This window comes from Falco biarmicus, chromosome 5 (genome assembly GCF_023638135.1).
Source record: "Falco biarmicus isolate bFalBia1 chromosome 5, bFalBia1.pri, whole genome shotgun sequence".
Taxonomy (NCBI): Eukaryota; Metazoa; Chordata; class Aves; order Falconiformes; family Falconidae; genus Falco; species Falco biarmicus.
Genome location: NC_079292.1, coordinates 5581702 through 5598023, shown reverse-complemented (window position 1 = coordinate 5598023; position 16322 = coordinate 5581702). Strand labels below are relative to the sequence as shown.

At 40.8% G+C, this 16322-nt stretch overlaps 1 protein-coding gene across 5 annotated transcripts; it reads left to right on the top strand.

The window, feature by feature from the left end:
• The first annotated feature begins 66 nt into the window (after positions 1-66).
• Positions 67-14686, top strand: ALG12 (ALG12 alpha-1,6-mannosyltransferase). 5 transcript variants are annotated; one of them, XM_056339984.1, is made up of 10 exons: positions 67-282; positions 4343-4512; positions 4664-4796; positions 5309-5482; positions 6647-6841; positions 7348-7451; positions 7928-8151; positions 8886-9055; positions 9251-9326; positions 13351-14686. In XM_056339984.1, the coding sequence occupies exons 2-10, from the start codon at positions 4348-4350 to the stop codon at positions 13580-13582; spliced, it is 1473 nt and encodes a 490-aa protein (XP_056195959.1). In that variant the 5' UTR covers positions 67-282; positions 4343-4347; the 3' UTR covers positions 13583-14686. The 5 variants fall into 5 exon arrangements, with proteins under 5 accessions (XP_056195959.1, XP_056195957.1, XP_056195958.1 ...); XM_056339982.1 differs by having other exon boundaries at positions 4323-4512; XM_056339983.1 differs by lacking the exon at positions 67-282 and adding an exon at positions 1694-1717 and having other exon boundaries at positions 4323-4512.
• The last annotated feature ends 1636 nt before the right edge of the window (positions 14687-16322 follow it).

Sequence of the window (16322 nt, the reverse complement as noted above, 5' to 3'; positions counted from 1 at the left end):
GCGGTCTGAGGGGGCAGCGCTCGTCGGCCTCGCGCGCCGCCGCCGAAAGAATGGGCAGGCGCGAGGGGCGGCGCGGCTTCAGCTCCATCCGCCATTTGTATCTGGCCGCCGCCTCGGAGCGCCTTTGCGGGCGGAGGGCGGGGGGGCGCCCTGCCCTCACCTAATATGGCTGGCCGGCGGGGCAGTCACGTGGGCACGGGGCTGGCTCCCCCCTCCCGCCTCCCGCCGCCAGCCCCCTCCTGCCGGCGCCCTCTGCGGGGCGGCCACGTGGACGCCCGGGCGGTGAGTGCGGGCCGGGCCGGGCCGAGCCGAGCCGAGGGCGCTGCGCCCGGGCCGGCGGGCGGGGCCGGAGCGGCGGGAGGTAACGGCCGCGGGTGCGCGGAGCGGGACAGCGGCTGCCAGCGGGCCCGTTCGTTCGCCGCAACCGGGCGGAGCGCGTCCCCGGCAGCCGCGGAGGCGCCCGCCGGGCTGCGGCTGCAACCGCGCGGCAGTGCGCCGCCAGCGCCCCCGGCTGCCCGGCTCCCAGCTGCGGCGGGCGGGCGGGCGGGAGCGGCGCAGGGCAGGGCGGGGCGGGCGCCGCCTGAGGGGGCGCGCGCGGCGCCGGCCGGCGGGCGGGCGGGACGGACGGTCTCCGCCGCGGTGGCCCACGCGAGCGGCGGGTGGCGTCGTGCTGCCGTCCCGGAGCGCCCCAAGGGAGGAACCGTAAATCCGCCCGGGGCGCGCCGGCCGTGGCGGGCAGGCTGCCGGCCATCCGAACGCGACGCCGCCCGGGCGTGGAGCTCGGCGGGTCCGGCGGCGCACGGAGCTCCGGGCGTGGCGGCGGGCGGCTGCCGGCCGCTAGAGGGGTCGGGCCGCGGCGGGGCGGGCGGGGGGCTGCGGGGAGGGTTTTTTCGGTCGGGAGCGTTCTGCGTGTGCCCTCCCCCGTCCGGAGAGTGACGCTGCGTAGCTTGGTTGCACCTTCGTATCTGGTGCTGTCCGGATTGCCTTTCCTGCCTCAGCTTCCTCTTCTCGTTTTTGTCTCGATTTATTTTTAAGATTTTGTTTCCTCCCTCCCCCCCCGACTCATGAGGAAACGTATATAAGAATAGTAACTGTTGTGTTCCCTCTTACAAATGAAGAAAAAGCAGTCCCGGCAACTACAAGGTTTAATTCTGTCCTCATTCAGAAGTTAGCTATAGGGCGAAGTTGCAAGAGCTATTAAATTAAAGCATAGGAAAAAAACCATGAAAATTGAAGAAAATATGACAGGTTTTACCAAAGCTAGATCAAGCTAAAAAGGGAGGACCTTGTGATGGGATGCTGTTGGTGACTGTGCTTAGATGCCTCCATACAGAGCATGTGAGGGAGTGAAATGGAGTTTCTGTAGGCAGATTCAACAAGCAGTTTGGCTGCCAGACTCTTTAACGTATTTACACTTACGAATGTCTGGAAAACATCAGTGAGCTAAATATGGTAGATCTTTCATGGAAAGAGTAGAAAGTCCATTATCGGAACTAATGCCACTTCCACAGGAAAAATATATAAAAAAAAAAAATAAACCATTTTTTATTAAAGTGCTTCATCTTTTTTTTTTTTTAGTGTAAGAAGACAATTTATTTTCACTCGGTTTAATCCCAAGAAGGGATGAATTCTTTGTGTTGAAAATCTTTACTCTTCCATGATTCATTCTTGATGGAGACATCTGGAGGGGGGGAGTCAATGGGGCTACGTTGTACAGGTCTGAGGAAGATTATACTAACGTTAGGTTATTAATAATGGATAAAACTATTTGTATGTGCTTAAGATATTCTTCTAACCTTCATCATTAAAATAATTTAAGTGAAAATCTGTTTTTGTGGTTTTGGCATTAAAAAATAAAAGCTGTAATTGCAAGTAATTTGCTTTTATATGGTAAATTTATTCTAAACATAAAATTCAGTGTCTACCTGTCTTAATAAATTCCACTTGAATTTTGAGATTCGTCGGCATCAGTTTTTGACAGAGCAAGTTATCTTGAGTCTTGACAAGACCACTAAATTTATTAGGCTTTATCTCATAAACCTAGGTGTTGTCTTCATGCTTTGGGTTTTTATCTTCTAGCGTGTTTCCCTTCGGGGAGTCTCAGTATGTATAATGCATATAATTATCTTCAGAATGTGCGAGCGTGCCGGCAAGCTTACTTTCTTCAGGCACACAAAGAGATTGAAGGCAACAAGATTAAAAAAAAAGCCTTCTGATAAACTCTGTATGGGATCTGCAGCTTCACTGTTATTCTGACGATTTAGGAAGTTGGAACTAATTATTCATGTGGTGATCAGCTAAAGATAGTAGGGGCAGGCTATATTGTAGATTGGTCAGAGTATAATGACTGCAGTATTTATAGGTGAAGATAACGTCTCTTTATTATACAACTGATACAGTTAAGAAGGGAAAAATAGAACTGCTTGCCACTTGGGTCCTTTTACAAGGATTCATTGGGTATTAAAATACCTGAAATAGTGAATTGGGAGTGAGGAATACCTACCTTGCTGGTGTATGTTATGTGCTGTTTCACATGATAGACAAGCTACTCATATGCCTGTGTTGCTGTATGCGGTGGTGGATTGATCCTTCAGCATCCATTTTTCTCTTGGGTAAGCTGGGGCAGAAACATGAGAAGCCTCTATTTATTGAAAGAATTCAGCAAGGGAGCTTTCTAGAGACAAGAACTTGTACAGGATAAATTGCCCTGTGCAGAGGTTTAACTCCTGCTAAACATTTCTTGAAGTGTTCCTGATGTCAGTCCCATAAGTTTTTTATTACTGCTGTGGGAAAAGGATCCTGTCTTAGCATAACCCATTTTTGTCCATCCTTGTAAAGAAGTAATACCAGGCACAGGTTAAAAGGATCTCTCCCCACTTCCTGGGATGTTGTGTTTATTGCAGAACAAGCTGAAATCATAAGAACCTGTGACAGAGCTGTCTGAGCGCAGGGTTAGAGCTTCAGGTATAGACTTAACAGCGGCAATCATGAGAAAAAGCGATGCAGTCGTTGAGGTATAAATTAATAAGCAGATACATGGAGTTTACAGGAAGTACACAAACGCTGGGATTTATTGGTGCTAGCTATGAAGATAAGGAACATTACCTCACTGTTTATTTTTACTAATGAGCAGGACAAACAACAGTTCAGGAAAAAGTAACTCTAGGAGGCAGTTGCTAAGTGATCCTAGCAAATCTGACTGCTATTTTATATCTGTTTGATGGATGATTTATTTAGACCAAAACATGAGAGAAAACATCTCTAACCAAAACCCCAGTTGTACCCTGAAGTTCTGTGAGAACAGAACAAGAATAGCAATAATCAAAATCTCATCTTTTTTTTTAAATTGCAGACTTATAAAAATTGGGAAGCTTAAATTAAAAGAACATGAAGTAATTACCATGTTTTTGCTGGAAATGGTCACGGAAAATAACTGTGTGTTGGCTTTTTTTACTGGTTTATAATCTGAAACCCGAAAAGATTAATTGTTTACCCATGACAATACCTATGCTTATTTGCTCTATCATCACCTGGACATGTGATTTTATCTTCATGTTAAAACAAAGCATAATATACGTATTATGCATCATAATATACATAAATGCTCCCATAAGAATGGCTCAGCAGTGTTGTGAAACTAAGCACTAGGGAGAGGTGGCCATCGTTTCCGGGTAGGAGTGCGAAGGACGGGGCTCAGACCATCTTGTGCCATAGTGTCATGTGGTGTGGGTGTGGAAGGGGGTTCATCTTTCACTCATCACGTCCCGACCTAGCTGCTGGCAAACTCAGAAGATCAAAGTACTCTATTCTGAACAATTTCTCATCCTTGTGGTTCCTCTCCCACTAGTTTCAGAGTTCTAGACAAATGAGAGAGTATGTTCTAAAGATCACGTATAAATCCATTGTGTGATCAAAGTGAGGATAAGTTACAAAGCTGCCTCTCCCACAAAGTGCAGATGTAATTGAGGTGGCACTCTCAGCAGTGGTGGCAGTGTGGAATGCAAAGGGAAATACTTTCTTAAGTTGGGTCTGTATTGTCTGAGTGTTTTTTTAGGTGAAAACTAAAACCTTTGCATTTACAGAAGGTGGCATAAATCCTGAAATGCTGCCTGAATATGTTTTTTTGCGATCTACTTGATACACTGAACGTATTAAAAATAATAATAATAATTGGATGGATTATTTGTTTTATTAGACTGGTTAAACTTGTACGCTACTGTAGTATGTTTTCCTTGAATTATCAGTCTTTTTTTTTCCTGTTTGTACACTTCATGCCATGTTGTTAATGTATTTTCTTTTGATTTTCTTTTTAATAATAATAGAATATATGTCAATTTTGAAGGCAAGATGGCTCAGAAGAGGAGCTCGAGTGGGCGGTCATTCCCATTGCTGCTGCTGATTATTGTTGTGGCCTTTGTTCATTTAACTGTCTGTCCTTTTACAAAAGTGGAGGAAAGCTTTAACCTACAAGCTATCCATGATGTGGTGTACCACCAACTGGACTTGGATAAGGTAAATTGGAAAGAAGGTGTTCCTCCTCGGATAGTGTTAAAGATAGCAATTCCCTGCTATATGAGTAGGATAAATGCAATGTGAATATGATTTATCCCAGTTTTCCTTTGTTTCTGATTTGCCTATCATACTTAGATTTTCCTTTTTGCAGTATGACCATCATGAATTTCCTGGAGTTGTCCCAAGAACGTTCCTTGGACCGATTTTTATTGCTGCTCTTTCCAGCCCAGCTATATATGTACTTTCTGTGCTAAGAATGTCCAAGTTTTACTCCCAGTTGATAGGTATGAGAACTTTAAATCCTCAGAATAGAGATGTTTTTACTACTGGACTAATGGGTGTTGTAACATTCAGTGTTTGCATCAATGATCGAAATGTGATATTCTTTTCTTTAATGAGGGATTTTTCAAACTGTACGTACTTAGAGTCAGCATGGCAATTCTCTAGTTACCCCTCTTTGGGGTAACTTAACAGCACAGAGAAAGTCTGTGCTAACAAATGTCAGAAAAAGCAAGTGTCTTCAGAGAATACACTCCAGTGTGTACTTCTGTGTATGCTTCAGAAAACATTGTTTAACTTGGGCAGAGAAACATTTGACTATTGTGCAGAAGTATCATACATGTTAAAGGTAGATAAACTATTGGGGAAGTTTGGGGGTTTTTTAGTTTGGAGTGAGTTATATTGTGATATCTTCAGTATTATTCTTCATAACTTCCTCCCATTACATTATGTACCATGGTTGTTAAGTCAGTCGTCCGTCTAATATTACTCTTATTTCACATTTTTATTCTAATAGTCCGAGGAAGCTTGGGGCTCAGTGTGATTTACACTTTGTGGAAGCTGCAGAAAGAAGTTAGAAAGCAGTTTGGAGCAACTACATCAACAATCTTCTGTCTCATCTCGGTTACTCAGTTTCATTTGATGTTCTACTGCACACGAACCCTCCCTAATGTGTTTGCACTTCCTTTTGGTAAGTATTTGCATAGGAATAATTTAAAAATTTAAAAATTCTTCTCAAATGTATCAATAGTTACAGCACGGAAGATGTGCACTCAGACCAAATGAATGTATGTGCTTGACTAAACTGTGTGGTAACAAGACTAGAAAACTGAAGTAGTTGTGATTTTTTTTTTTTTTTTTTTGTACTGTATATGCTTACAATGGCTGTTGAAGCAACTTTTATTGAATCTGAGTATATGTGGAGTTTGTCAGATGGCTTTAATTAACTAGAGATTTGAGTACATATATCTGATGCATAAAACACAGAACTATTAAAAAGGCAGTAGGTACACCTGAAGTTCAGAAAATCTGTGAACTTTTTCTGCACGGGAAACAGCTGGCTTTCTCATGAGACTGGAACAAACCCCCACCACAACATCTCCACCTTCCTCTTCTGGAGTTATGTACAAATGAAGCAGTTTGTGCAATTAAAGTAAAGGGGGTGGGGGGTGGGGGAGTGGAATCAAAGTCCAAAACCTTACTCTAAACATTAAGTTTTTCCCCAGAGATGATGAGGGGGAAGATTAATCACGTGTAACAGATATTAGCTGAGTCAATGCTTCAGTGCAAGTTGCTCAACTAATAAAATGAGGTTGGTGTAAGAACCTGTATAAATCAGAACTGAAAACCTAAAGCAGTTGAATTCTCAGATAAACTGTGTAGTAATAAACTTCTCTGATAATTTCTGCAGGTATTAAATATTACAAGTTGTTTCATGGTTTTGTAATACTAGCATTTCACACGTTTTCCTTAGGATCATGACCACTTTACTATGTAGTCCGTGTTACGTGATTTAAACTGTGAAAAAACAGAGGCAACTTCATCTGTAGAGATAGAGTGTGTCTCCATCTAACCACGCAAATGGATTTATTGTTCCTTCTCCCTTAGCAGTAGTCTGTAATCTCACTTTCACATTTGAAATGGGTTGTTGTTACCATGAACAGAGGATATACTCAGCCAAGAGAATAAACTAACTCCTCAGCTGATACTCAGAAATAGCAATTACATAGCATTGTTTGGAAGGGAGGATTGGTGAGAAGTTAGAGGAACAAGATGCTAGCATTTGAGGAAAGTGTTGCCCTTTAGAAAACTAATAGTTCTGTGTGTTGGACATGTGTTTTATTTATATTTGCAGTGCTCTTGGCATTGACGTTTTGGATACAGCAAAAGCAAAGGCCGTTCATTTGGTTCTCAGCTTTGGCAATCATAGTCTTCAGATCGGAGCTCTGCATATTCTTGGGCCTCATGCTCCTGGTGACGTTATTAACTAAAAGAATCTCCATTTTCAAGGTGCTTTCCCATGCTGTTCCTGCTGGAATTTTTTGGTTGGGTAAGTGCTTGCTTGGAAAAAACAAATGCCATGTAACACATTCAGCAGAAGTCTGGAAATTTGACTGACTGCTCTGGTGACCAGGCCCTTAGGGCTTTTTGGGTTTTTGTTTTTCTTAACTTAAAAGCTTTACAATAAAAATCCATTTAGTACCATTTGAAGTTAACCTTGTTTTCTTACCATTCATTGCATTTAATGCTCTGGTACTCTTACAACAAACTTCAACCATTGCTTTTCACACATGGGGTTGGAGCAGGACAAATCTCAATCAGATTTCTATCTAACATGCTTCTGTTACAACTTCTGTTAAGAAGTGCCTCCCTCCCCTGTATTTCCACTGCAAGACAGACAGATTCAACATTTTCTGTGGATTTGAGTGAGGCTTACAGTACATGTTCCAGTTTATGTTGATCTCATCAGTAAATGTGCAATTTGCATGTGCTAGTTTGCTTTTCCCTAGTTTACTTCACACAGATATATATTATTTTTTTTTTAAATTCTTTTAGGGCTAACAGTTGCTGTGGATTCTTTATTTTGGAGGCAACTTGTGTGGCCTGAGGGGAAAGTGCTCTGGTATAATACGATATTAAACAAAAGTTCCAGCTGGGGAGTATCCTTTGAAACATCCAGGGAAAAGATCTATTGAACACTACCAGCCAAAGCGAAGACTTGACGTAATCTATTCCTGAGTCTCAGTTACACTGATAATTTCTATTTTTCAGCTAGCTTTTTGTTATGAGACAATGTCAGTTTCTTAGATTTTTCTGTGAATGTTAACTTTCCTCTGCTTGACTGTTTCTTCTTGCTTTTTTGTGTTCTACGAATGTACAGCCAGATTTCTTCCCCTTGTTTTTTCACGTTGCCCATCATTAGCGCCATCTGATGTGCCTCTGTTGGGTGATGTGAATGTAGTTAGGCAATTGCTTTTATTTCTCAAAGGGTAAGGCAGGAAACCAAATGCCTGAAATAATGTGATATACAAGAAGTATACTACATATTTGCTAAATTTGTGCGTACTACTGTAAAAAATAGTTACTTTGCTTGTTAGCAGTGAAAACATCCTTAACTCTCCTTTTCACCTTGAAGACTTCCCCATTCTTGTGGTATTTCTATTCAGCCCTGCCTCGTGCTTTGGGATGCAGCATTGTATTTGTACCTTTAGGTGTAGCAGAAAAGAGAACTCGGATATTACTTTTGCCAGCGCTGGGCTTTATTTTCTTGTATTCATTTCTCCCACACAAAGAGCTGCGTTTCATCATATATACTTTCCCTGTCTTCAACATAGTGGCTGCTAAAATGTGCTCACGAATGTAAGTTCAAAATTCTATTGTATTTTTTTGTCTCTGAAAATGCAAAAGAAAACCAAAACTACTACTGCTATTTTTATGTGGTTCTTTCAATCTTGGAATCTGGATCATCTTGAGATCTTTGTATGTTCTAGAAAGGAGGTCTGTATCGTTGTTCCCATTCGACTAATGAGGGAAATGGAGACACAGAAAAGTTAAATGGACGGTACCATTTGGCAGCTCTGGGGCAGTCTTGAGAACAGAGCCCTGATTTTACTGTTACGCTGTTAAAATTCAGTTTGTTTTATCCAACAGAGAAAAAGACACATTCCAGTGCACGACTGTGTTGTCAACGTAACTTACCTTAGGATATAGTTTTAATACACAGGTGGGGCTCATGAAATACGGAGTTTGTATTAAATAGTTAAACTTGGGTATATTGAGTAAACAAATTGAACTCTGAACCTCTTTCAAAGAGAATATATTTGTAACTAAAGGTTTTAAACACAGAAATACTTAGCTTTATTGATGAGCTTGTATTAGCTTTATTAATGAGAATATTCTAATTTAAATGTCGCTAGAAGCTATTCTTTTAGAAATGGATAGTAATTGCATTCCATACACACGATTGTGGTAAAGTGTGCATTAATCTTTATTATGTAGCAGTGGGGTTTTCATAAAAGTTCTGTCATGATAGTCAATGACCAGTATGAAAGAAAAATAAATTTATTCTGACTCATTTTTTCCTCCCTCAACAGTCTGAATAACCACCGGAAATCTTGGCTGTACAAACTTGGATCTTTCTTTGTTATAATGCATCTTCTAGTTAATGCTGCTTATTCAGGAACATCTTTATATGTTTCACATTTCAATTATCCTGGAGGAGTGGCAATTCAGAAGTTGCATGAGTTAGTACCTTCAACAGCAGGTACGTAAAGTTGGCTTGAGGTACGTTGACCAAATTTCAATTGCAGAGTTCTTTTGTTAGTGTATTTTTACATGTATTGGATATTACTTCTTCACACTGCTTAAATGCATCTTTTCTGTTACTATTTTGTTAATCTATTAATCAGAGTGTTCTTAGAATTATTTTGAAACAATTCTGTTTTCTTCATTTGTGTAGACGTCTCTGTTCATATTGACGTGGCTGCAGCGCAAACAGGAGTTTCTCGGTTTCTAGAAATCAATTCAGATTGGAGGTATGTTACGAATGAAATATTTTGATCTGAAGACAGGAACCTGCTTTTTCCTTTTTCTGTATATGCAGAGAGGCAGGCATCACAGATACCATTTCTGGTATAGCGTATTTATTAAGCCAGGTCAAGAACAATGTGAATCTTGAGAAAATTTTGATGTATGCAGTGTTGCCATTTCAGAAGTGGAGCACTACAGTATTTTTAAATTATTTTGGTTGGTTCTATGCCCGAATAGCATAGAATGTTTTAAGGATATCAGAAACAGTGCAAAACATTATCTTACTAAAACACCAATATCTTTAATGCAGCTACGTTTGATATCTCACTAGATCTTGTAAAACACAGCTGTATAGGAACGCTTTTCTGCTCTTGGCATAGCAGTGTATGTAATTGTGGGTGTATCTTCTGATTTTGTTTGGTTTTGAATGATGTCTGGCAATGTGGGACTTATGCATATTAATACTCATCAAAGTCTTTATTTTTATGTGGAACATCCTTCACATAGGTAGCATTGAAGCTGCTGTTGTGGGCTATCAGTCACGTTCATTAGCTCTCAGAAAGCACTTGAGTGCTTTGTTACCATGACCAGCAGTGACATACAGTTTTAAGAATCCAAATATTGAAATTAATAGCAGGAGACATTTATGGGGTGGCATTGTTTAGTTTCCAGGTTGCAGACCAAAAAAAAAAAAGCACCTTTCTGTTTTTTAGGCCTACCTCTTCAGCTGAAGTGTAGGTTCCTAATTTAAATTGTCATCTTAATGAAAGTAATTCAACAGAAAGTGACAGAAAGCCTCACTTCATACTCGCACAAAACAAAAGCAATACAAGCAGATTCTGGTTTAAGAAGTACTCTTGAGTGTGGAGTTTGTTTTTGCCAGTTACACTCTTTAGGATCAGATGAACAAACATAATTTAATTATTGGTATGCTTAGAGATAAAAGTATTTGGAAACAGAGAGGAAGAAGGAAAAGTGCTTCTGGGGGAATTACAAAAATCATCGAGCTTGCTATGCCTTGTATTATATGCCTTGTATTATTTCTGTGTGCTCTTGATAATGTTGTGAGGATATGGACAGTTTAAAGCTGAATTTCTTTGACAGTTACCAATCCAGTGTTTATTCCAAATTGGTTTTTGCATGTTCAATCTAGAGAAAAGTCTTAAGCCGCCAACAGTCAGGAGAAGACTTTGAACTGCTAGAGTACAAGTGGTAGAACATACATGATAGCTAAAATGTTCCAGTCGTTCTTTTTTTGAATATACTTAAGTACACGTGTTACTCTGAAGACACCTCTAGTCCCTGAATGCGTGCATAATTTCAGTGAGCTTTTTGAGGTGGTGGGGTTTGGGTTGTGTTGGGCTTCTAAGGCTGTAGTGTAGCGGGATTGGGAAGCAAATGAATAATATCCCTGTCACTGATGGATTTCATAGTGTTGCAGCTACAGAACAGTTTGTCTCTCTCGTTTTTATCTTTACTCATCATAAAAAAAAACCTCAGGAGAGGGCTGGTTCGTCATAAAGTTTCACATTAAAAAAATCAGGGAAAATCCTCAACTGAGCATCCTACACAGGACTACCGCTTTGTCTGACAGACAATAATGCAGAGTTTAGTGGCACCAGCTGTCCATTTTCCCTTCATCCAAGGAAGTGACAGCCTTTCAGATAGGTGAGAACCAACTTTCCATCTTCATAGACTATGTACATCAGGTGAAAACAGATTTATGGATGGAGTGGCTATGAAGGCTGATGATTCATCAGGATAGCTACAATCCATAAATAAAAGTGTCTTGAAGTTAACAGCTTTCACTGGTGTGCTCAGATTAGATCTATTTGCCTCAAGAAAAATGCAAGTGATCCATTATTTTTCTTCAAAGGATGATTAAAAGAAGCTTGATGCAGATTCTTACACAGAACAGGTGTTACAATCTTGTCTTCAATTAGTGCAGTCTCTTTGAACCAGGAATAAATACGCTGTGTAAGCTTAAAGCATTTAAAATAATAAAATTCAGAAATGCTTGCAGCCAGATGAAAGGCCCTTTTATTTGCTGATGAAGAAAATGCAAAATTAGTAGTCGGTAAAGTTGTTACAAAGTATGCTGTTCCTTCTGCCAGCTTGGACTCATATAGCTCCTTAAGTGGTATTGTGATCTTTTTGGAAGTAGCAGATGAAATCAGTGTGTAAGTATTTATTTTTTTTTAGAAGAAAGCACTTCAGTGTGCAAAGTTTAATTCTGCATTATACAGTGTGTTTATTGACACCTCTGGATTCTATGAGCCTGGGGTCTCTTCTGGGTTGCCATAATTTTAGTTAACAATCCACACAAATCCTCTAGTTTGCTGTAAAGTACTTGCTTTAAATATCTGAAATGTTAATGACTGCTATGTCGTGGAGCATTATAATAACAGGAATTGAGATTGTTTCCAGTTTTTCAGAGAGAATTCAGGCAGATAAGAGGCTAGGCCTGCAAAGACACATATGTTGAAAGATGCAGCCTGGATTTACTCCGAGGTGCATTTAAGGGTATGTAGGGTTGGGATTGCACCACTTAACTGCCGGTGTCCATGCCTGTAAGAAAAGCCGCATCCCTGAGTAAGCTGCTCGTGGAGTGCGTGGGAGGAATCAGGTGCCTAAAAACGGGAGCTCCAAAAGCTAGTAGAAACCAGTTCATAGAAAAGGGCAACAGAAAGGGTGAAGAACCGGGCACTGATCTTGGTTTGGGTTGGAGAGCATGGACAGTCTTATACAGGGGTCCTCAAACTCTTTAACCAGGGGCCAGCGCGCGGATGAAGCGGCAGGCAGCCATCTGCGGCTGCTTGGTTCCCCCCCCAACCCCCGGTGGCAGGGGGGGTCTGTAAATACCAGGGGCGTGGATTGAGGACCCTGGGGGGCCGTATCCAGCCCGCGGGCCGTAGTTTGAGCACCCCTGGTCTTATAGGTAGATGCCTAAGACTGTCTTGTTATAAACTAAAGGTGAGTAACCTCCATCCTAACCTCTGTCTTCTGGACTGTTACACAGCTAGCATTGGTGTAAAATGTTTTTCTGGGATGTAGAGCAAAGATTGGAATCCAGGTCTCCCTCTTTGGAATCACACAGAGTGTTTTGGGGTGAACTTCTCTTATTCTTTCCCTTTGAAGCTGTTGGATTAAGGACTTTATCAGGCTGCCATGTTCAGTATGAGCATCCTAACTCTTGGGCTGTAGTTTCCACCTGACTCTCTTCAGTGAATGAATAAATAACTATTGTGAAGTAGAACAGCGTCTTCATGAGGAATGTAACTCCTTTTAAGAAATAACTTTTAAGTGTACATATCAAATAGTTTTGGAACTTACTAGTTACTTTTCATATAATCTTTTAATACATTATTTATATGTATGTAGGTACCTAAACAGGTCTATAAAAGCTGACCCAAAGCGACCTACCCAGACATTTAGTAGATGGGGAATTGAACCCAGAAATAACAAGTGTCAAGTTGGTACTATAACTGCAAGACTGTTCTTTCCTAAAGTGTTCAAGGAAGTCTTCTCCCTACTGTTGTCTGAGGCTCATACTTTAGTGTACGCCTACCAGAAGAATTTCTACCGAAGTGCTTTAATTCAAACAAGCAAACAAACGCTGAAAGAAAAAAAAAAACAACCCACAACCAAAACCTACAAAACACCAAAAAACTCCCACACTTATCCAAGCCACAGTTCCTGTAGAGGAAAACAAAAATGAGTCCAGTTTTCTACAGTCTTAGGCTTTCGTGTCCTTTTTCCACATTACTCAGAGGACTAGTGAGAACTTTTCTAGGAGTCCTGATTTCTAATACGACAGCAGCAGAAAGACTTGCATGGAATGACTGGTTCCCTAAACTCTTAAAAAATACGATTTCCTCCTCCAGTACTAGTTAATTTAATCAAGAGGTATAGCTGAGAACGTTACAGTTCCTTTTGTGTTTCATTTTGGATGCTACATGCCCTTGCAATAATGGAGATGTTTAATACCTAAAGAGAGGAATGTAAATAAGTTGCCTTTATTTTTTACAGGTATGACAAAAGAGAAGATGTTAAACCAGGAGACCAGCTGATGTTTTCTTACACACACATACTGATGGAAACAAACCCTCTTCAAATATCGCATTACAAGACAACCCACAGGCCACTGGCAAATATACCTGGCATTAGTAAAATTGGGTTGAACCTTACTGCACTACCTCCTTTTACTTTAAACTTGAAACCAAAATTAGTACTGTTGGAAAAACTTCCTCTGTCGTCTTGACTGTGAGTTTTCAGTAAGTCTTTTGATGTAATTTTGCTGATGACTTAATAATTTAAGATGGCAGCAAATTGTCGTTGCAGCACTGCAGTTCCGCTTCTGTGGAAAGCAACGGAAAATCTTTGTACCGATTGGTATTTAGCTCCGTCCTGTTTCTTACATAAATACTACAATGCATTCTTAGTCAGTATGTACTCAAATACTGAGTTGTATTGTTAAATGTTTGAGAGAGGCTACCTACAAGTTTAGTGGTAAAACCTGTCTACTTGGTTTGGGTAGCTGTCTCTTTCATAATGTAGCACGGGTATGTCCTAATTGTCCTGTATAAGATACGCAATGGAACAGTTTGTGCTACACCAGTAATTTGATATGTAATCTGTGTGTGCAAAGACTTATTACTTGATGTATCTGCAGGATTGTAACCCCCTCAGCTGTCAGATTGCCTATATGGAACTTAATGATGTTATCAACATAGGAAAGCCATATTCATTGTAGCTTCATCACAATACCCAATTGTGCCCTGTAGGCTACCAAACTAATTAAAAGTGAAAGATTCACTTAAAAAGGACTGTCTCATAACAGATGTGAGTATGAAAGGATGGTTTTCTTTATTCCAGCAGTTCATGAATAAGCAGCAACTTTGATTTCATAGGAAAGAGAGTTTTTAAAATGTTTCCCTCTTCTGCTGTAATGATAATATCTTAATTTGCAGTGCAAAACTTTACCTATGAAAATATTCACTTGAATACACTTTAAGATGACAGGTGCTGCTTTCATTTTTTTATTAATTAGTCCCTTTGGAGAAGAATAACCTAATGTGCCATGTGTTGCATTCTGTAAACTAGAGTAAGATAGCATGCTCTGTATTCTCTTCTTTACTAGATGTTTTTGTTAAGGATGTCTGCCTAGATTTGAATGAAGTAAGGAGTAAACTAAGGAGAAAAAAAGAATTTTGGTTAGGGCCAGTTGTAATATGACAGGAGCTCCATTAGTGTAAAAAAAAAAAAAAGTCAGTATTGCTGAAATAGTCATGGGCATAAAATTATTCCTTGTTGACTGAAAACTTGAGTAAAAAGTTCATATCGAATAAAGTGGGTTTTGGTTGTTTGTTTGGTTTTTTTTCTTTTTCACTCTTAAAAAATACTTTGTTCAGGATCTACCTTTACCTATGTATGTTTCAGTTTTTAGGACCGTGTTTTCTTTTTATCCTCTAGATTATGTATTGGTGGGGTGGAGCCTGCTTCCCTGTGGGTGGCTGGTGCTGTTGCGCAGGCTTCCTCAGGCTGAGCAGATCTGGCAAAGGCAACCTGCAGAACTTGTTGGTCCAGTCTCTGGCTCTCCTTGAAATTGAAATCACTCAAGTATTATCTATTTGACTTGTCTTTGGAAGAAAACTCAGCTTCCTCCAGAGCCAATTTGAACGTCAAACAATTCACATGAGACAGAAGGAAGTACATGTGCAAATAGCTGACAATTTGGAACAATGCAAAGGAAAATTTCTGAGTAAGGATAGAGGCCCTTACGTTAAGCCTGATCATTGGCTTTATGTAACTCCCCCACACTGTAATCCACAACTCAAGAACCTAAACTAAAATTTATTCTGCCCTACTGTAGACAGATGTCTACAATGCTGTTAGGTGTAGTTACTCCTGCTTTTCAAATCCCTGGTTGTCAGAATCTCTCTGTAGAAACTCATATTAACTACAGAGAAAACCTAGGGCTATTCTGCTTGTAACACAGGCATCTCAAGCTAATGCCTGAAGTGGCATTTGGCATCTGAAGAGTTTAATGTTGCTTAAGTTTAATCTTACGTGTGTGTCAGACACACGTAGCTGACTGGGTCCTTCCACAGACTTTGCTTCTGGTGTCTGAGTGCTACCTGTTGGACTTAAAGCAGTGATGGTGTTCAGCTTTGGTAGTAGTGTGTACTGCCCCCAGCCTCACTACTGATGAAAACAGAAGCTATCAGCAGCTCCAGTGGGCCTGTTTGGTGTGTTTGGGGTAAAAAAAAGAGAAAGGTAAAACACATAGAAGGAGTCAGGAAAGAGACACTAGATTGTAGTTTTGAGTAGTGTCTGACTGAGGTTTATGACCTGTTTCATCTTGCTCTGCATACGGGTTCTTGAAAAGTGCGAAGATCTGCAGCCTGGTTGGGTTTGCAGACAAAGATCATGAACCACACAGTGCATGTGGCACCACGGCACCACTGGCTGTGACTTCTGTGGCAGCGGGGGTAACCCCCTCCCTGCCTCAGGCCATGAATATTGTGGTAGCCCACACCCAGAATAAGAAGGGGCAGCTGTGAAACTGAGATGATTACTGTAGTTTTTCCCCAAAGGCTGCTTTCAATAAACAAAAAGTCCTTGGAATAGAAACTAAAGCCACCTCTCCTTTCTCTTAACTGCATCTTCTCATCTCCAAGTCCTCTATTGCCTTGCTTGAGCTCCACAAGAAACACAGACCTTATTTTCTCTGTTAATATAGATTAATATTCACTGTTCTTCCATGGAAGAAAGAACACGAAGGTTTAAGTTCCCTTAGGTATAACAGTGCATTAAAGTCGTCCCTTCCTCACATCTTCTACGAACTTGAGGTGGGGTATTACAAATTCTGTGTTTGGGGAGCAGAGGGAGGCCTCAAGCTACTACATGAGTGGTGCAGGTAAGACAGATGCTCTGAAAACTGACTCTCATGACTATTCAAGTTCTCAAAGGAAAAATTCCTCTTGTCTTGACTGATTACA